This window comes from Ranitomeya imitator, chromosome 5 (assembly GCF_032444005.1).
Source record: "Ranitomeya imitator isolate aRanImi1 chromosome 5, aRanImi1.pri, whole genome shotgun sequence".
NCBI classification, from domain to species: domain Eukaryota; kingdom Metazoa; phylum Chordata; class Amphibia; order Anura; family Dendrobatidae; genus Ranitomeya; species Ranitomeya imitator.
Window position 1 is genome coordinate 401816481 of NC_091286.1, and position 21966 is coordinate 401838446.

At 41.6% G+C, this 21966-nt stretch overlaps 1 protein-coding gene across 1 annotated transcript in view; it reads left to right on the top strand.

The window, feature by feature from the left end:
• CHRD (chordin) overlaps window positions 1-21345 on the top strand; it is a 49030-nt gene extending 27685 nt beyond the window's left edge. The window contains exons 13-23 of the mRNA XM_069726936.1: window positions 8364-8520; window positions 8814-9055; window positions 9717-9830; window positions 11419-11625; window positions 15051-15144; window positions 16336-16386; window positions 18748-18845; window positions 18926-19028; window positions 19271-19425; window positions 19559-19652; window positions 20242-21345. Coding sequence (XP_069583037.1) covers window positions 8364-8520; window positions 8814-9055; window positions 9717-9830; window positions 11419-11625; window positions 15051-15144; window positions 16336-16386; window positions 18748-18845; window positions 18926-19028; window positions 19271-19425; window positions 19559-19652; window positions 20242-20306 — 1380 coding nt within the window. The 3' untranslated portion in view covers window positions 20307-21345. The remainder of the gene's footprint in view (window positions 1-8363; window positions 8521-8813; window positions 9056-9716; window positions 9831-11418; window positions 11626-15050; window positions 15145-16335; window positions 16387-18747; window positions 18846-18925; window positions 19029-19270; window positions 19426-19558; window positions 19653-20241) is intronic.
• The last annotated feature ends 621 nt before the right edge of the window (window positions 21346-21966 follow it).

Consider the following 21966-nt stretch of genomic DNA (forward strand, 5'->3'; position numbering starts at 1 on the left):
TTTCCTCCTGTATATAGTATATACCTGTGTGTCATCTCTCCTGTATATAGTATATATCTGTGTGTCATCTCCCCTGTATATAGTATATATTTGTCATCTCCTCCTGTATTAGACCACGTTCACACGTTATTTGGTCAGTATTTTTACCTCAGTATTTGTAAGCTAAATTGGCAGCCTGATAAATCCCCAGCCAACAGGAAGCCCTCCCCCCTGGCAGTATATATTAGCTCACACATACACATAATAGACAGGTCATGTGACTGACAGCTGCCGTATTTCCTATATGGTACATTTGTTGCTCTTGTAGTTTGTCTGCTTATTAATCAGATTTTTATTTTTGAAGGATAATACCAGACATGTGTGTGTTTTAGGGTGAGTTTCATGTGTCAAGTTGCGTGTGTTGAGTTGCATGTGGCGACATGCATGTAGTGACTTTTGTGAGATGAGTTTTGTGTGGCGACATGCGTGTAGCAACTTTTTGTGTGTCGAGTTGCATGTGACAGGTTAGTGTAGCAAGTTGTGTGCAACAAGTTTTGTGCATGGCGAGTTTTATGTGTGGTGCGTTTTGAGTATGTGCAAGTTTTCTGTGAGGCATGTGTTGCAACTTTTGTGCATGTGGCAATTTTTCCGTGTGTGCAAGTTTTGTGTGTGGCGAGTTTTCCATGAGCTAAGTTTTGCACGTGTGGCGAGTTTTGCATGTGGCGAGTTTTGCGCGTGGCGAGTTTTGAGCGGCGACTTTTGTGTTTCGACTTTTATGTGGCGAGGTTGGTGTATGTGTGGTAAAATGTGTGCTGAGGGTGGTATATGTGTTAAAGCACGTGGTAGTATGTGGCGCATTTTATGTGTGTGTTCATATCCCCCTGTGTGGTGAGTATCCCATGTCTGGGCCCCACCTTAGCAACTGTACGGTATATACTCTTTGGCGCCATCGCTCTCACTCTTTAAGTCCCCCTTGTTCACATCTGGCAGCTGTCAATTTGCCTCCAACACTTTTCCTTTCACTTTTTCCCCATTATGTAGATAGGGGCAAATTTGTTTGGTGAATTGGAACGCGCGGGGTTAAAACTTCGCCTCACAACATAGCCTATGACGCTCTCAGGGTCCAGACGTGTGACTGTGCAAAATTTTGTGGCTGTAGCTGCGACGGTGCAGATGCCAATCCCGGACATACACACATACACACACACACTCAGCTTCAAATATTTGATATATATACTGTATTTATATTTAATACAGAGCTAGATAGCATAAAAGCCAGAAATTCAATTGCCGGCTTTTGCTATCTCCTTATCAAACCCGACAGGATATGAGATATGGTTTACATACAGTAAACCATTTCATATCCCTTATTTTTTTAGATATTCCTCACTAATAATGTTAGAAGTGTCTGTGTGTAAAATTAGGGCGCTCTATGTGTTAAAATAAAGGGTTAAATCACGGAAAAAACTGGCGTGGGCTCCCCCGCAATTTTCTCCGCCAGAGTGGGAAAGCCAGTGACTGAGGGCAGATATTAATAGCCCAGAGAGGGTCCATGGTTATTGGCCCCACATGGCTAAAAACATCTGCCCTCAGCCACCCCAGAAAAGGCACATCTGTAAGATGCGCCAAATCTGGCACTTAGCCTCTCTCATCCCACTCTTGAATAGCTGTGGGATATGGGGTAATAAGGGGTTAATGTCACCTTGCTAATGTAAGGTGACATTAAGCCAGGTTAATAATGGAGAGATGTCAATAAGACACCTATCCATTATTAATCCAATAGTAATAAAGGGTTAAATAAACACACACATTATGAATAAAGTATTTTAATGAAATAAATACACATGAGGTTTTAATATCTTTATTGTAGTCTCAATCCAACTGATAACCCTCGATCTTCTGAAAAAAATAGAAAAATAAAAAAACACCAATATCCCATACCTGTCCACCATACAGTCATGTCCCATGGTGTAAATCCATCTGAAGGGGTTAAATCATTTTACAACCAGGAGCCTGCTAATGCAGCTGCCCCTGGCTGTAAAAACTGGGGAATGAATGGAATGCAGGTTCGTTGACTTGCGGTGCGTCGCCCCCTGGTGGCATAAACTCATATGAACTCTAGCGCGAGTAAATATTCTGAAAAATTCCCACGCTAGAGTTCATATGAGTTTATGTCACCAGGGAGCGCAGCACTGCAAGTCCACGAAGCTGCATTCCATTAATTCCCCAGGGTGGGTCTTTAGGCTGCTCTGCATTATTACCCTGTAAGCTCCGCCCCTTTGGACCCATATCTTTGGAACCATATGCAGGATATATAAAAAATAAAAACTGATTACTCTGGAGAGTAGGGTTGAGCAAAACAGATCGGCACTTTTCAAAAGTCGCCGACTTTTAGCAAAGTCGGGTTTCGTGAAACCCGACCCGATCCCACTCTGGGATCGGGTCGGCGGTCGGCGATCTCTACTTCAAAGTCGGGTTTCGTTATATATATATATATAAATGTCATTCAGACACATATATATATATATATATATATATATATATATATACAGGTCCTTCTCAAAAAATTAGCATATAGTGTTAAATTTCATTATTTACCATAATGTAATGATTACAATTAAACTTTCATATATTATAGATTCATTATCCACCAACTGAAATTTGTCAGGTCTTTTATTGTTTTAATACTGATGATTTTGGCATACAACTCCTGATAACCCAAAAAACCTGTCTCAATAAATTAGCATATTTCACCCATCCAATCAAATAAAAGTGTTTTTTAATAACAAACAAAAAAACCAACAAATAATAATGTTCAGTTATGCACTCAATACTTGGTCGGGAATCCTTTGGCAGAAATGACTGCTTCAATGCGGCGTGGCATGGAGGCAATCAGCCTGTGACACTGCTGAGATGTTATGGAGGCCCAGGATGCTTCAATAGCGGCCTTAAGCTCATCCAGAGTGTTGGGTCTTGCGTCTCTCAACTTTCTCTTCACAATATCCCACAGATTCTCTATGGGGTTCAGGTCAGGAGAGTTGGCAGGCCAATTGAGCACAGTAATACCATGGTCAGTAAACCATTTACCAGTGGTTTTGGCACTGTGAGCAGGTGCCAGGTCGTGCTGAAAAATGAAATCTTCATCTCCATAAAGCATTTCAGCCGATGGAAGCATGAAGTGCTCCAAAATCTCCTGATAGCTAGCTGCATTGACCCTGCCCTTGATGAAACACAGTGGACCAACACCAGCAGCTGACATGGCACCCCACACCATCACTGACTGTGGGTACTTGACACTGGACTTCAGGCATTTTGGCATTTCCTTCTCCCCAGTCTTCCTCCAGACTCTGGCACCTTGATTTCCGAATGACATGCAAAATTTGCTTTCATCAGAAAAAAGTACTTGGGACCACTTAGCAACAGTCCAGTGCTGCTTCTCTGTAGCCCAGGTCAGGCGCCTCTGCCGCTGTTTATGGTTCAAAAGTGGCTTTACCTGGGGAATGCGGCACATGTAGCCCATTTGCTGCACACGCCTGTGCACGGTGGCTCTGGATGTTTCCACACCAGACTCAGTCCACTGCTTCCTCAGGTTCCCCAAGGTCTGGAATCGGTCCTTCTCCACAATCTTCCTCAGGGTCCGGTCTCCTCTTCTTGTTGTACAGCGTTTTCTGCCACATTGTTTCCTTCCAACAGACTTACCATTGAGGTGCCTTGATACAGCACTCTGGGAACAGCCTATTTGTTGAGAAATTTCTTTCTGGGTCTTACCCTCTTGCTTGAGGGTGTCAATGATGGCCTTCTTGACATCTGTCAGGTCGCTAGTCTTACCCATGATGGGGGTTTTGAGTAATGAACCAGGCAGGGAGTTTATAAAAGCCTCAGGTATCTTTTGCATGTGTTAAGAGTTAATTAGTTGATTCAGAAGATTAGGGTAATAGGTCGTTTAGAGAACCTTTTCTTGATATGCTAATTTATTGAGACAGGTTTTTTGGGTTATCAGGAGTTGTATGCCAAAATCATCAGTATTAAAACAATAAAAGACCTGACAAATTTCAGTTGGTGGATAATGAATCTATAATATATGAAAGTTTAATTGTAATCATTACATTATGGTAAATAATGAATTTTAACACTATATGCTAATTTTTTGAGAAGGACCTGTATATATATATATATATATATATATATATATATATATATATTAACTTCAGCGCGATATAGCAGAAAAGCCGGTAATTCAATTACCGGGTTTTCATTTCTCCTGCCAAAACCCGACTTGATTTGAGACATGGTTTACATACAGTAAACCATGTCATATCCCCCTTTTTTTGCATATTCCACACTACTAATGTTAGTAGTGTGTATGTGCAAAATTGCAGCGCTCTAGCTCTTAAATTTAAGGGTTAAATCGCGGAAAAAATTGGCGTGGGCTCCCGCGCAATTTTCTCCGCCAGAGTAGTAAAGCCAGTGACTGAGGGCAGATATTAATAGCCTAGAGAGGGTCCACGGTTTTTGGCCCCCCCTGGCTAAAAACATCTGCCCCCAGCCACCCCAGAAAAGGCACATCTGGAAGATGCGCCTATTCTGGCACTTGGCCACTCTCTTCCCATTCCCATGTAGCGGTGGGATATGGGGTAATGAAGGGTTAATGCCACCTTGCTATTGTAAGGTGACATTAAGCCAGATTAATAATGGAGAGGCGTCAATTCTGACACCTATCCATTATTAATCCATTTGCATTAAATGGTTAAAAAAAAACACACACATTATTAAAAAGTATTTTAATGAAATAAAAACACAGGTTGTTTTAATATTTTATTGTACGCTCAATCCACTCGCTGAAGACCCTCGCTCTGTAACAAATAAAAAATAATAAACCAACAATATCCATACCTTCCTTAGATCTGTAACGTTCCACGTTGTAAATCCATCTGAAGGGATTAAAATATTTTACAGCCATAAGCTCTGCTAATGCAGCTGTGCTTGTGGCTGTAAACCCCAGCGAATGAAGGTAATGTAGTCAATGACCTGTAGTTACCTTCATTTGTGGTGATGCGCCCCCTGCTGGATGTCCTCATATGACGTCGAGCCTGGGAACTTTTCGCATGCTCCAGGGACATCCAGCAGGGGGCGCATCACCGCGAATGAAGGTAACTACTGGTCATTGACCTACATTACCTTCATTCGCTGGGGTTTACAGCCACGAGCAGCGCTGCATTAGCAGAGCTCCTGGCTGTAAAATATTTTAACCCCTTCAGATGGATTTACAACGTGGGACGTTACAGATCTACGGAAGGTATGTATATTGTTGGTTTATTATTTTTTATTTGTTACAGAGCGAGGGTCTTCAGCGAGTGGATTGAGCGTACAATAAAATATTACAACAAACGGTGTGCTTATTTCATTAAAATACTTTTTAATAATGTGTGTGTGTTTTTTTTAACTCTTTCATACAATTGGATTAATAATGGATAGGTGTCATAATTGACGCCTCTCCATTATTAATCTGGCTTAATGTCACCTTACAATTGCGAGGTGGCATTAACCCTTCATTACCCCATATCCCACCGCTACACGGGAATGGGAAGAGAGTGGCCAAGTGCCAGAATAGGCGCATCTTCCAGATGTGCCTTTTCTGGGGTGGCTGGGGGTAGGTGTTTTTAGCCAGGGGGGGCCAATAACCGTGGACCCTCTCCAGGCTATTAATATCTGCCCTCAGTCACTGGCTTTACTACTCTGGCGGAGAAAATTGCGCGGGAGCCCACACCAATTTTTTCCGCGATTTAACCCTTAAATTTAATATCTAGAACGCCGAAATTTTGCATATACATTAGTAGTGTGGAATATGCAAAAAAAATGGGGATATGACATGGTTTACTGTATGTAAACCATGTCTCATATCATGTCGGGTTTTGGCAGGAGAAATGAAAAGCCGGTAATTGAATTACCGGCTTTTCTGCTATATCGCCCTGAAGGAAATGTAAAAAAAAAAAAAAAAACCCATAGACTTACATTGGGTTTCGAGTTTCGACCGATCCCCGACCCCGACTTTGCAATAGGATCGGCCGATTTCACTCGACCCGACTTTTGAGAAAGTCGGGTTTCGTGAAACCCGACTCGACCCTGAAAAACTAAAAGTCGCTCAACCCTACTGGAGAGCAGTGAAAATAAAATAAGGGCAAAAATGGCCATTTGTGAACTTATGACAGGTTCTTTTTAATGGCTGCTGTGCAGAAATATATACTGGTAGCGGTCCCTAATATATCTTCCTGTCCCCAGTGGAGGGCTCACAATTTGACTTCTCTATCTCATGCACACTCGGTCCACTTTCATAGGAAAGAAAGTCATGAGATTAAGGGTATGTGCACACGTTAAGTATTTACCATAGTTGCAGAAAAAGACATGGACAACAAATCCTAAAATCTTACACTGATCTAATGCCGCTAGGCAAAAATTTACAAAACTGAACATGAAGTTCTTAGCTGAACATTCTGAACAGATTGTGTAAAACGCACTGCCACATCACGGCAAGCCTCTTAGTGGGTCTCGAACCTGAAAGGTGTGACGCAATGTGTTGGCCACCACCAATTTGACAGTACACCAGCAAGGGGAGCAACCCACTGCACCAGTACCTCTCATGTATCACTGTCTCCATTGGAGCTCACAATATAACTTCTCTATCACATACACACTCCGTCCACTTTCATAGGAAACAAAGTATTGAGATCAAGGGTATTTGCTGTACCAAAATTATTTTCTTTGGAGGAAAAGCGATGCATAACATATTCCAGCTTTTGCTTGCGGTTTTCATGTGTTTTTCCCCATTCAATTGAAAAATTCTAAAAGAATGGACATGTGGCATATTTTCAACTGCTTCTGGAGCGCCCCCATGGGTCCGTGGGGTACTCGATACCGGGGCCGGTGTTCACAGGGGGATATCATGGTGGCTGACCCGGTCTGTGGCGCTGGGACGTCCGTGTAAAAGGGAAAGGTCTTTAAAGGGATAGTTTGTGATGCCACCTGTGGTATTCAGTCAGGGTGACCGACGCTGCTTTAAGGGGTCCGCTGGGGTGATGTTATGGCAGCTAGATGGTATACCTTCCCACAGGTGAAGTACCGTATGTCCCCAGGGCTTCCCAGTGTGTTGATGGTAGGATGGAGAGAGGCGCAGAGAAGAACGAGGACACAAGGTTGCAGTCTCTTTACCTTTACTGAAGACTTCAGCATCCACAGTCCAGAGCATCAGATCACAGGGCAGGCAGAGTCCGGCCGGTTTGGAGGCAAGTCCAGAGTTCCCCTGTCCAGGTGGAAATCAGTAGCCTTCCCTTGCGCTGCAGTGTTGTAGTTCCTTACTGCCTAAGGCTTCACATAAGGTCCTCACAGATGTAATGTCTTTCTCTCTGTCCCCCATATAGGATAGGACAAACCCGTATGACTGGTGGCTTGAGGCGGTTTATAGGGACTCTATCATGCCCCAGCCTCTAAGGGGTGCCACCGTGCCTCCTGGGTGTAGGGCGGACAGGTAACGTGAAATTAGCTGTCCTGCCGGTCTCTGGAGCAAGGCATAAAATATGTTACTCCCTCGGTGTTCCGGCTACGGGATTCTGCTCCTCAGAAGGAGGCAGCCTGTGTAGGGCTGGTCCCCTTCTGATATCCACTCCTTTGCTACAACTTCCTTGCACGCTCGCTGCAATACGATTCTGCCTTCGATGTCTCTTTCTAGGAGCTGCAGCTCTGAGGGCATGCACAGCTCCTTTAACCTTCTGTCCTCCTCAGACTCTGGTCTGGAACTCACTCTGTCAGCAACTGAACAATGTTCTTTCCTTCTCAGTTTCCTCTTTCTGCCAGGAGCTGCAGGCTCCCACGTCTGCTCTGCTATTCTCCTATCGTACCAGCTCCGCCTCAGCTGATGTTCCACGACAAGCTCCCTTCAGGCAATCTCTCTCTTTAGCACATCTTTCTGTTTCCTTCCTCTCTGTTTCTCTGACAGGAACTGAACTCACTTTCCCTACAGACTACCAGTTTTACCAACGTGGGGAGTGACCTAATAAATAGGAGCAAGAGCTCCCCCTGGTGGCCTGGAGTGTGAAATATGTTGCATGTTTATGATACCTGGATGCAGTTATCCTTCTTTGCCTCCAAACGTAGCATCACTCTCCCCGAGAGGAAAGCAATACCACTGCGACGCCCAGGACCCTGGGGCGCCGCACTCCAAATCTGCAAGGAAAAAATAAGCGAACATGTGCAGGAGATTTCATTTTGCTGGGGCAGTAAAACGCTGCGGTTTTTTTCTGGCAACATAATAATAGCAAAATAATTAATAATTCTATAATGATTAATAATAGTATAATGTTTGATATAAGTCTCTTCTTTCTACAACACAGGCTTGGGGATTCTGGACAGGTGCCAACGGCAGAGATCTGCATATGCTGCTTCAGAGCGAACTATTCCTCAATATAGCCACAAAGGAATTCCCAGAAGGCGAAATACGGGGGCAAATTACACCTTTGCTGTATAGTGGATTGTGGGCCAGACATGAAGGTGATATGAAAATCTATATATGCAGTATATACATACTGTACCATCTCAGTATTACTATGTATAGCTATACTATAGTATATATGGCTTTCGTGACTTTCCGCTTTCCCTAAGAAGGGACAGCTTTTACCAGCCTCTGCAATATAAATCTCATATACTGATAGGGAGGTGGGGGTCCCAAGGAATCTGCCTCTTGAAGCCCTTTGCACGACTGTTGATGAGAATTGTACCATCTGTGATCATTGTGACACATTTATTTTCTTGGAATTTATTATATCTTTTTCTTGCTACTGCAGAGCTTCCAATACCTCTGGCAGGCCAGTTTGTGTCACCACCTCTGAGGACAGGATCAGCAGGCCATGCATGGGTATCTCTAGATGAGCACTGCCACCTGCACTATCAGATTGTAGTGACTGGCCTGGGGCGTGCAGAGGATGCCGCCCTAAATGCTCATTTACATGGAATCGCTGAACTGGGTGAGGTCAGTGAGAGCTCCCACGGACACAAGAGACTTTTGAAGGGCTTTTATGGTTCGGAGGTAAGATTAAGAATATTTAAGTAGTGATACAAAGATGTTGGCCATTTGTGTATTTTTTTTTCTTTTTAAATGCAAACATAAGCATTAGATTACTAATTTTTCATTCTTAAAGGGAATTTGTCATAAGGTGTTTGACACCTAATGAGAGAGTAGCATAATGTAGAGACGGAGACTCTGATTCCAGTGATGTGTCACTTACTGGTCTGCTTGCTGTAGATTTGATAACATTAATGATTTATCAGCAGGAGATTATCAATAGACAACTAGTTAACCTGCTGCCATGAGTTCTGCATGATTCCACCCCCTCCACTGATTGTCAATTTCTGGCTATAAACAGTGTACACAGAGAGCTGTCAATCAGTGGTGTGGGTAGGTTATACAGGGCTCAGCATTAGAGAACTGGTAGACTGCAGCAGGTAAAACAGTGATTTTGTCAAAATTGCAGCAAGCAGCCCAGTAAGTGATTAATTGCTGTAATCATTGCCACTGCCGCTACATCATGCTGCTCTCAGATGGAGTAGCAAAATCCTGGTGACAAATTATATTGAAGAGTTAACTTATTTTTGCAGCATGTAGTATAACAAGGAGAATTCTCAACCTACAAGTTTGATGATTCAATCAAAAAAATTACAAAACGTATTTCAACATTTACTGTTCATAGGCTCAAGGTAGCGTTAAGGACCTTGATCTAGAATTGTTTAGACACCTAAATGATGGAACAGCCTTCATTCAAGTCAGCACAAAGCTATATCCACGTGGAGAGATTCGGGGTCAGGTGAGTAGCATGCCCCATTGGTTGCATGTCTTTATTTCATATGATCGTTTTTTGTTTTATAAATTAGTACAATTTTGAACTCATCTGGTAAATGTCAATGAATTATTCATATCTGCATAAGGCCACGTTCACACGTTCAGTATTTGGTCAGTATTTTACCTCAGTATTTGTAAGCCAAAACCAGGAGTGGGTGATAAATGCAGAAGTGGTGCATATGTTTCTATTATACTTTTCCTCTATTTGTTCCTCTCCTGGTTTTGGCTTACAAATACTGAGGTAAAATACTGACCAAATACTGAAAGTGTGAACGTGGCCGCACCGGGAATACAATGTATAATGTAAATCTGTAAAGATAGCAGTAGACATTACTTAAAGCAGCACTCCCAACAAAGCTTTATGGAGCATTAAAATGATGCTTCACAGACTTAGAAGTGACTTTTGATCCACAAATAAACCCCTGTGTGATCTGGTGAGTCGAAATGGAAGTCACATGAGTCAGAAGAGGATTGGGCCGACACTGGAAACTGGGGAAGACAGTGATCAGTAAGCCATTTTGCTCCTACGCTTAGTTAGGCCTCTTTCACACGTCAGTGGCTCCGGTACGTGTAGTGACAGTTTTCTCACGTACCGGAGACACTGACTCACGTAGACCCATTCAAATGAATGGGTCTATGCACGTCTCTGTGTTTTCACGGATCGTGTGTCCGTGTTGAAAACACGGAGACATGTCCGTTTTTCGCCGGCAGCACGTACCGCAATACAGTGTGCACTCTCCTCCGTGTGCACGTACCGCCCGCAGGAGAGACAGCGCTACAGTTAAGCGCTGTCCCCCCCTCGTGTCGTTCTGAATCCAGAATTCATCCCTTCTTCCCAGCAGCGTTCGCTGGAAAGAAGGATCGAATAATCTTTTTTTTTCTTTCCCCTTAAAAATAAAGTTTATGCGTCCCCTCCCGCCTCCCATCCCCTGTGCGCCCCCCCCCGCTAGCTAGGAAATACTCACCCAGCTCCAAGCTCCAGCGATGTCTCCTCTCAGCACCGGCAGCAGGCCCTGTGTGAGCGGTCACGTGGTCCCACTCATTACAGTGGGGAATATGCGCATATTCCTCACTGTAATGAGCGGGACCACGTGACCGCTCACACAGGAGAAGCTGCCAGCGCTGAGAGGAGAGAGGAGACATCGCGGGAGCTAGGTGAGTATTTCTATGTAAGTGACCGGGCGGCGCACGGGGAATGGGAGGCGGGAGCTCACCAGCAAACTTTATTTTTAACAAAAAAAAAGAAAACCTTGATCTTTCATCTCTTCTCTCCTGCAGGGGAGAAGAGATGAATGCGGCTTCAGCACCACACAGGGGGGACAGCGCTTAGTGTAGCGCTGTCTCTCCTGCACAGTCCGTGTGGTCCTCAGGCGGCACACGGGCGGCACATGGATGCCGCACGTGTGCCACACTGATGTGCTACGTGAGCACACGGACACACGGACACGGATAATTATCTGGACGTCTGAAAGAGGCCTTAGAGAGCATTAAGGCATATTTTTGTTGAGAGTGCTTCTTTAATACTGTTTTCTTCTTTACTTTTCTTCTCACAGGTGCATATTCCAAACATTTGTGAATCAGGAAGTGCAACACAATCTCATGGGGACATTGAGCGTGAGCCAAGTGTGAAGGAAAATGTTAATCACCTTGAAGATCTCCAGAAAGATCCAAGATCCTGCTATTTTGAAGGAAAACTGAAAGCTCATGGAACTCGATTTGCCCCTGACTATGACAAAAAGTGCTCATTATGCTTCTGTCAGGTGAGGATTATCATGGATGCTGTGACATATGGCTATGTACTTTCTAGTAGTTTTGGTATACATCTGTTTTATACCGCTCTGATTTATAGCGAACTGCATTACACGCCATATTTGGTGCAGCAAAAGAGAAGGTTTCCTGAGGGAACCTGTCAGATGGATGCAAAATGGGCACATTACAGTGTACGCCTGACTGACAGGCCAAACATGGTGTTAATCACAGTAGGGATTTCAGGACAGACATCTGGCTGTGATGTCCATATGATTATAGATTTCATCCACTTGCAGTCATTTAACCACTGCAATACTGGAGCAGCCTTATGTACAGAGATTCTTCTTTAGCTTACAGTTGCCATAACAAAGTACTGCCATAAGCTAATATATGGATTAATGTATGTCTATTTTGGAAAGGTAACTTAGTGCCTCCTTTCATTGCATACCGTTATTAGTAATGAGCCGTGTGATTTGTAACAGCTTTGCTTCACTGTACTAACTTGTAAAACCACGATCATTCAAGTCAACAGAGGCATCTGGCATACATTAAACTTGCTGTAATGCAATTACTGAATATGTCTCAATATGAATGAGACCAGCCCCAAATGGAGAGAAGAAGATGAGTAATATGCAGTATATTTGGTTCTATGGTCAGGGAGGTTCTTTGCCTGTGCACACAATTGTTAGCTTTGAACAACTGATTAAGCTAGTAACTTAGAAGCTAGAAGCATCATTCTGTTCACATTCTAGTTACCTATCACAGCTTTACTAACACCTTCCCGCAATTGGACAAGTGATTTACTGCAAGTTGGCATCCAGCTACATCTCATTTCTAAAGCACAGGAACCAGGTCGTAGACACAAGCTCTTGCTGCATGTGCTGGGGCCGGGCACAGCACCAGTCCCAGCACCTTAACCCCTCGGATGATGCTGTCAATAGTGATAGCAGCATGTGAGGAGTTGGAAAAGGGAGATTGCTTCCTTTGTCATTTTGTCATCGCATTAATCATCCCTGCAGCATGATCATGAGGATGCTAATAAATTGCAATGGCAACCGGAGGCCTGAAACCGACCTCTGTGTCTGCCATATAACTTACCTAATGAAATCCCACCGTTTGTAAGGCTTAGGGCCCCTTTCCACTTGTGAGAAAAAAACGGTCCGATTTATGGACTGAAAAAATGGATGTAACGTCTGCGATTGTCATGCGAGTGTCATGCGAGTGTCATACGATTTTTTTTTTTATCGCAACATCCGTATGACATCCGTATTGCTGTCTCATTTTTACGCACGGGTCTCCTTTGAAAAGCCGGCAATTCAGCGCGGTGTACAGTAAAATCACACTGACAGGTTAGATTAGAGTAGATATATACACATAGAATAGGTATATATACATATATATATATGTCAGGGAGACACCTATATATATATATATATATATATATATATATATATATTTATATTTAATACAGCGCTAGATAGCTTAAAAGCCGGTAATTCAATTGCCGGCTTTTGCTATCTCCTTCCCAAACCCGACATGATAAAAACATCTGCCCCCAGCCACCCCAGAAAAGGCAGATCTGTAAGATGAGCCTATTCTGGCACTTGGCCACTCTCTTCCCATTCCCGTGTAGCGGTGGGATATGGGGTAATGAAGGGTTAATGTCACCTTGCTATTGTAAGGTGATGTTTTTTTTCTCGCACCCATTGACTTGCATTGGCGATTCTCGTCCGAGAATCGCAGCAATATGCAACGTGCTGCGATTTTTTCTCAGTCCGATTTCGGCTGAGAAAAAAAATCGCAAATGGAATGTCACCTATTGAATAACATTAGTCCGAGTGCAATCCGATTTTTTATCGGATTGCACTCGTCCGTTTTCCTCGCAAGTGGAAAGGAGCCCTTATTGTCAGACACTGACAGGTTAGATAATGCACTATACAGCATAAGTTGTAAAGTGTAATATTAATGCGATCAAAAGGATCACATGTTCACGTCCCCTTGTTGGACTTGTATGTATTTCCGAAAATATGTACTGTATATATACAGTATATATATATATATACATATATATATATATATATATATTTAAGTGTTATAAAAACAACTACAAATAAACGCACAAGAAACGCTGCGGTACCGCACAAAAAACGCACAAATCTGCCAGGAGAGGCAGAATCCGCACCAGAAATTCCTAAGGCTAATCCGCAAAGTGTGCACATAGCCTTAAGAAGGGTCTACAAGTTCTCAATTGAGTTTAGGACAAGTGAGGAAGGGGTCATTATTCTTTTATCTTTCATCTTAACTGGCTTGCCAAGCAGTGGAGACTTCGATGCATACTATAGACCAATGCTTGATGAAAGTGCCTTAAAAAAAAAGTAGGTTTAGAAGTTTATTTTGAGTCTATCTTCAGCCTGTTTTTTTTGTTATTTCTACCTCCTGGTTATTAGAAATTGATCGGAAAGTCACAAATACCACAAAATGGCTAAAAAAAAGCCTTCATACAGTTCCACTGATGGAAAATTGTAAAACTTATGGCTCTCAGAGTATGGTGACCCCAAAACAATTTTTATTTTTCAAAAAGCGTATTAAGAGTGTACGAAAGTAATAAAAAATAAATAATACTATATAAATTTGGTTTCACTATATTCATACTCATCCACAGAATAAAGTTAACACTTTAGGAAAATATCGTAACATTTGAAATGCAAAAAAACAGTGCCAGAATTGTTGTTTTTATTTATATTCCTTTCTATGAAGAGCTAATAAAAGTGGGATAATAAGTCATATGTTTCCTAAAATGATGCCACTGACAAACAACTCATACTGAAAACAACAAGCCCTTATATTACACAGAAATAATAATCGGGATCCAAGAATTATCATTTCTCCTTGTGGAGAGTGACATGATAAGCATGTCGAGGTGAGGAGACTTAAAGCCACAATGCTCCTCTGGGAAATATGCAAATTGTCTCTTCAGAGAGGAAGAGGACTAGAACTCTAGTGCCACGTATTGGAAATAGCAATCCTAACAGTCAATGTCGACCCTTTTAACGAGCCTTGTCACATGACTTAGGATAATAGCCAAACCAGAATCTCCCAGACGCCTCTCACACAGCCAAACCAGATATTCACTTTGCACTGATGAGGGGCAGTACCCCGAAACACAGTGTCTGCAAATTGAGATTCTGGTTTGGCTATTATCCTAAGTCATGTGACAAGGCTCGTTAAAGGGTCGACATTGACTGATAGGATTGCTACTTCCAATAGGTGGCACTAGAGTTCTAGTCCTCTTCCTCTCTGAAGAGGCAGTTTGCACAGAAATAATAAAAAAGCTAAGGATCATAGAATGTGAGAAATAGAAAGAAGAAAAAAAAGATCTATCCTAAAGGACAAAACTGGCTGTAACACCAACAGTCTCTCATCTCCTATTTTTCAGAGACGCACAGTTATCTGTGACCCCGTTGTTTGTCCACCATCAAACTGCACCCAGCCTATTCGAGTGCCTGGTCATTGTTGTCCAGTGTGTGAAGGTAAGTGATCACATTAATTTAACACCACAAACAAATTAGGATATTTTCATGATAATTGGTAAATTTCAGATTTTAGAAGGCACACACCTGTAATACAGCAATAATAATTGCAGAATAACAAAAAGGTGTGAAATGAAAAGAATGTTAAAAAAGTTTGTTCATGTCCTAATGTTCTTCTCACCACAACGAAGAAGAGCAGCACTCCAACTGTACTGGATTAACTGGATTTTTAGTCACCCATGCTACATTTTGGCTTGTATAATAGACCAATTATTAATTGGGGCTTGAATTATTATTTTGGTTGCGTAAAGATCCAGTTTATTGGCATTGCTGTCTACTTTGGATCTTTAAGGAGAAGATTTTATGAAGACTTGCACCCTTACTTCCTCCCTTAAGGGGGCACTGTCAACTTATTAAAGTGTTTTAGTTAAGACAACATGAAAATAAGCAAGTTTGCAATTTACTTGCTTTTACTATTTGCAATGAGAGCTTTTACCTTTCATAGAGTACTTGTGGTTTCCATGGAATTCAGCCACGTGTGCCTGCCCAGTCCCTGACTGAGTGTGCGCAATAGCTATATTCCATTAACGCCTAACATCCCAGACACCTCTCTAGCCCATTGATTTCTATACAGCAGTTATCTGCTTGAAACCCTCCCCAGACCCCCCCCCCCCCCCATCATAGCTCCTGACAAACTGCTGTTATAATTCTTACAAAATCACCAGCTCTTAGCATCAGCTACTCCAACAGCAGTTCTCCAAGTTAGGGCTCTCACTGTTCTGAGCAGTTTTGAAACTGTTAAACTGTAAAGCGCTGCGGAATATGTTGGCGCTATATAAATAAAGATTATTATTATTATTATTATTATTCCGAGCTCTGTGCTTGTTCAAATGCCCTGTTATCTCTATGTGGAAATATAGTGATAGCAGGGTACACCCCAAGACAAACCACCGATAGTTGAATGTGTTACAGCAGAACCTGTGCTGAGCTTAATTTTTCTACAAATACTTCAGTTCTACTTTCACTCAAGGAGGAATGCCCACCCTACTAGAAGCCAGGAAGTGAAAGAGACTGGAATGCTGTGAGCTGCTCAAGAGACAACATAAGAATAACCATTTAATTTTTGTCTTACTTTATGTCACAGTTTATTTAGTGATACATCAACATTATTCACATGTCATTTTTTTACAGAGAAAAAAGAAAACAAAGATGTCAAAAAAACTGGAAGACCTCAAAATGAAGGTGGGACTGTTCTATGTCCTCTTTTTTATTTTTATTTAACATTTCTGACTCACCTATTCATTTAAAGGGAACATGTCAGCTAATATATGCTTCCCAATCTATGGGCACAGGTTTTATCTCAGCCATGTATGTTTGACTCTGAAATGCTGCGGTATTTCAGAGAAAACCATATTTTACATGCCACTGGGGACCGAGACTGTATTGTACACTAGTCGGACAGGCAGTCTCCTGCAGCTTCTCCCCTCCCACTGATCTAGAGAGACAGGTCTCTGCCTACATGTGCGTATAGGCAGAGACGTATCAGTCACTGGCAGTGGGTGGGGAGAAGCTGCAGGGGACCACCTGTCCAACTAGTCTACGGCTATTAAAGACTAAATTAAAGCTATTAAAGAGAAGAGGTTTTTGCTATGTAATCAGAGGAAAGCATGAGTTAGGGGTTAAAACACAGATTTCAATGATGTGTCACATGTGAGGTTCTGTGTTGTTGTTTACTTAGAATGAAAATTTTATCATCTGATGATTATCATTGTCTGGACTACAGCAGCACATGCATGCTTGTCCGTCTCTCTGCCCTCTCTTGTGATAAGCAGCTCATTGTCATTAGACTATGTTCATAGAGAGCCTGGTGTGGGCCGGGCAGTTTTCCTAGGTCTGCTACATTGCTAAATCTAAAAACTCTGTGACAAAACCTCTAAAAACTCTGATTGTGCTTACATTATGCTGCTCTCAGATGAGGTACCAAACCTGCCAATGGATTCCCTTTAACCACTTCACAACATGCAAACCACCATATATATACTGCGTGACGATCGCGCAGTCTGACACTGAGCGCCACCATGATCAAATGTGGGTGTCAGCTGACACCCGTCAGCAATGCCCAGGATCTGTGTCAGCACCAATCACAGACGTTTAACCTCTCTGATGCCACTGTCAGTCATGACAGCAACATCGATGGGCATCGCGGAGGGAGGGAGCTACCTCTCTGCTCCCATAGGCACAACACGATTGTGATCATGTTGTGCTGATGATGTCCATGGTGACCCCGGGGTCACCCTGGGACGGTAGCCTGTAAGCTCCTGCTCAGAGCAAGAGTTGACACACCTCCTCCCTGCCTGTGAGACACTGCTCTGATGCCCTGTTGTGCAGAAGCATTACAGAGTGTTACATCAGCGCTCAGAGCAGGGAAGGTTGATGTCCTATCCTGGGCAAGTTAAAAAAAAGTAAAAAAGTAATTAAAAATTGTAAAACTATTGAAAAAAATCACTAAATAAAGAACAAAAAAAAGATAAAATATTAATCCAAAAAATACAATTATTTATGTTAAAACAAAAATAAACAACAAAAAAGTATACATATTTGGTATCGTTGCTTCCGGAATAGCCCGACCTATAAAACTGTTCCACTAGTTGACCCCTTCAGAGAACACTGTAAAAAAAAACAAAAAAAACAAGGAAAACAACTTGTTCTCATCATACCACAGAACAAAACGTGGAATAAAACGCGATCAAAAGCAAAAATGTAAATAAAAATGGTATCTCTGAAAACGTCCCGCAAAAACCAAGCCACAGCTCAGTCAGAAGAAAGATTAAAAAGTTATAGCTCTCAGAATAAAACGATGCAACAATAATTATTATGTCTATAAAAGTTTTTATTGTGTAAAAGCGCCAAAACATAAAAAAAGATATAAATGTGATATCGATCTGACCTGACGAATAAAGCTGTCTTATCAAATTTACCACACGCAGAACGGCATTAAAACAAACTAAAAAAACTATTCCTGAATTGCTGGTTTTTGTTCATTCTAGCCCTCACATGACTCTATCAGCTGAAATATGGAAAAATTATAGCTATCTAAATATGGAGATGCAAAAACATGTTTTTTGCAATAAAAAGAATCTTAGTGTGTGACAGCTGCCAAACAAAAAAAAATATAAATCTGGTATCGCTGTAATCCCACTAATCCGGAGAATAAAGTTGTCTAATCACTGATACCACACGAGGAAAGGCATAAAAAATTAATAAATCAAATTCTTTGCCTGCTGTTGATTTGTTCATTCTGCCTCCCAAAGTTTCAGTGTAAATCTCTGAAATAGTGATTCAGACAGAACCCCGAAGGAATATTACCTATAATGAGGCAAATGGAGGCACTGAGGACGCTGTCTGGCCTGGTACCTGGCAGTGTCCGTCTTTTTAGGTGTGCATAAAAGCGAAGTTTTGTGCACTTCTTGATGCCACATCATTTAAGTGTCAAACATACCTGGCAAAGATAATATAGACAGTGCCTGCTACATGATGCCTATGCATTGGGCAGCATGTATTAGCTAACATGTTCCCTTTAATAACTCATGTGTTCCCTTTTAGGTTGTTATTTTAATGGCTTATGGAGGCCAGCTGGCACACGTTGGCATCCTGTCGTCGAACCTTTTGGACTAGTATTATGTGCAACTTGTTCATGCAAAGTAAGATTCATACAATGTTCTCTCTTTTTCTCAGCAACCTCTGCTACATCTTCACTAACTACTTTGCTACTTTATTATAGAGTTCCTCACAAGACTTGCACTGTGTAAGAGAAACATGTCCACGTCTGACTTGTGCCAACCCTATACGTGCCAACCCAATGGACTGCTGCAAAAAATGCCCAGGTAAGAATAAAATAAGAATAGATGTTTTTTGCATCCATGTCCCTTACAAACAGCAGTGCCAAGTGAAAAAAAAATTACAGCACCAGTACCAGAAGTAAAGAAAGAAGGGTATACACATTTTCTAATATTTCAGCATTTTCACATTATTATCCTTAGAGATTATTTCTGTGCTACAAGTATGTGGAGATCACCAATGCATGCATAATATAAATATCAGACTGCTATACTGTTCCCTCACATAGATGAAGAGAAAACTCCCTTGGAATTGGTAGACAGAATGCAATCTGATGAACCCCGACAATGCATAGTTAGGGGTCAACGCTATCCAAACAAAAAGGAGTGGAATCCTGTACTGGCAACCCATGGTGTGGTGAAATGTGTCACCTGTGTTTGTGTGGTAAGTGGGCAACAGATAGTTAAAACATTGGTGAGAAAATAGTGAAATTTATAAAAGCAACTAAAATAAGAGAAATAAAAATTATGATAAGAAATATCATACAGAGTGCATAAACTTCTATTTATCTTTGTAGAATGGGACTCCAAAATGTGCAAAACAGAAATGGAAATGCAGTGATCCCGAATGTATTGGAAAGCCAGACAACATTTGCTGCAGTGACTGCCAGAGTAAGTCGTTCTACAACTGCAATTGCCAGTACTGTTAGGCTACGTTCCCACGGTCAGTATTAGGCAGTGCTTTGGCCGCTCCGTCTAAAGTGCTGCCGGCTGCCGAACGCAGGTGAATCCGCATGTGTTCATTGAACTGTGTGGAATCACCGCGCCCAATACATTGTATAGGTGATATTTATCTTGCGGAGACTGAGCGTCTCTGCTAGATAAATAGACATGCTGCGGTCTGGAAAGACGCGCCGCATGTCCATCACCGCAGGGAAGCCAGAGGTGTCCTTGCACGCATAGTGGAGATGGGATTTCTTGAAATCCCATCCACTATGCTGTAACATCTGGCCACTGTGGGTTGGATGCTGCGGATGTACGCAGCATCCAACCCGCAGCGTTTACTGACCATGGGAACATACCCTAACTTGCATTTATTTCACCAGTAAAAACAATGAGGGAGATATCTTAAAATTAGTGAAAGAAAAAATGTTGATTGTATCTATTTGAAAATGACCGTCCATTATATATTGCAACTCTTCAAACAAACTGCCTTGATCTGATTAAATAAAATAAATCAATCACTATGTTTCTTATACAGGTGACAATGTTTATCAAGAAAAGAAATTAAAATCTGAAGAGCCTGTTAGTACGTGGAGCTACTAGAAGTTTTGGACGAGTACCGTTGAATGAGAATATTCCTACGAAAAGATGTAATTCAACATAATGGCTGGACTTTGATACTCAACCCTGGCAAAGCAATCTAAAGTAACTGCTGCGATCTATGAGGCCATATCTACTCCACTTTTAAAGAGCTTTGAGATTATAACAAATCCATTCAATGACATATGGAGGACTTAAGTCCCTTTTGCAAGCCTCAAGACAATTCAAGACTTTGGCTTCTGCATGTCATGGCAATACATGGAAGATGTGAAATAACTTATTTTAGCTCATTTTGTGACTACTGCATGGCAGATGTAATATCTTCTTGTTGCAACCTTCTTCAGATATACAAACCCAATGAAAATATCTGACGATCATCTCAAGAAAACTGCAGACTTTGTGGGATTCTATAAGACTCTCTGGTTCCAAAAACTTGGTGCCAAAAACAGACAATTCCGTTTTTAGACATCTGCAGGACTCTAATGTTATACCAATAACCAAGGCTTCCCATGGTAAGTATGTGTTTTCAGAATTGCAAAACTAGAGGCCTTCTTTACCCTCAGTCCTGGGTTACGCTTATCCCTTTGAGGACTGCAGGACACCTCTCCAGCCATCTTTTTACATAACAGCTGTTGTGTTGTGTAGAAGCATATCTAAGTTCTACTACATCTACGACCTGCACAGGTCAATTCCAAAAATGAACACTTTTGCTAGATGATCTGAATAGAGACTGCTAATGTGCAATGCTTGACAAGCATAGATTCGGAGACAATAACCATTTAGCACACTTGGATGAGACAGTTGTGCGACAACGATTACAATGGGGATGTGGGATTAACTAACTGTACATATGTACATGCATGTGGGTATATACGGTGAATGGGTGAACATATACACATCAGTTATGTTTTTCCCCACAAACGCTTTTAAGGAATGTGTATTATTTATAGTGCCTCTGGTGGATGCATCGACTGTGCAATTTAATTATTAATGTTGAATGTATTTATTAAATTTAAATAAACTGCTGAAAATGTTCCAACTACTTAGAGACTTCTTTTTAAGTGTATCGAAAGCATGAAAGGATCAGAAAATACTTAAGAGAAGTTTTCCGGGATTGCCAACATTTTTATTCTATGTAGGAACATGCAATTTTGTTGGAAATTATAGCTGACACACTGTGGTTAAAGGGTGACAGTCGTTTTATTATATTTTTGTGCTTAAATTAATAGTATGAAAATAAAAACCTCGTAATATACCGTATTGGACAAATCTGCTTCTTTCCTCTTCTGGATTGACCATTCATTCTCAAAATTCTCAATTCGCAGTCTGTCATTGAATACACATTTTAGCATTACTGAGATAGGAGATGGCACTTGGTGCTCATAAAGTTCTACGGAATTTACAGTGGAACGTGTATGTCTGCCTCTAGTTCCTTCCTTCTTTTTTCCTCCTCCCGTCTCCATAGAATTTTAGAAGCACCACCTGTTATCTCCTAAGTAATGCGAAGATCTGTCTTTAATTAATACAGATTTTACCAATGAATTGAGAGTGAATGAGCAGTTCAGGAGGATAAAGAAGAACTTTTCTCTGATAAGATATATTACAAAGTTGCTTTACATGTGATTTATGAAATAAAAATCAACGGTTACTTGTTAAGTATTTC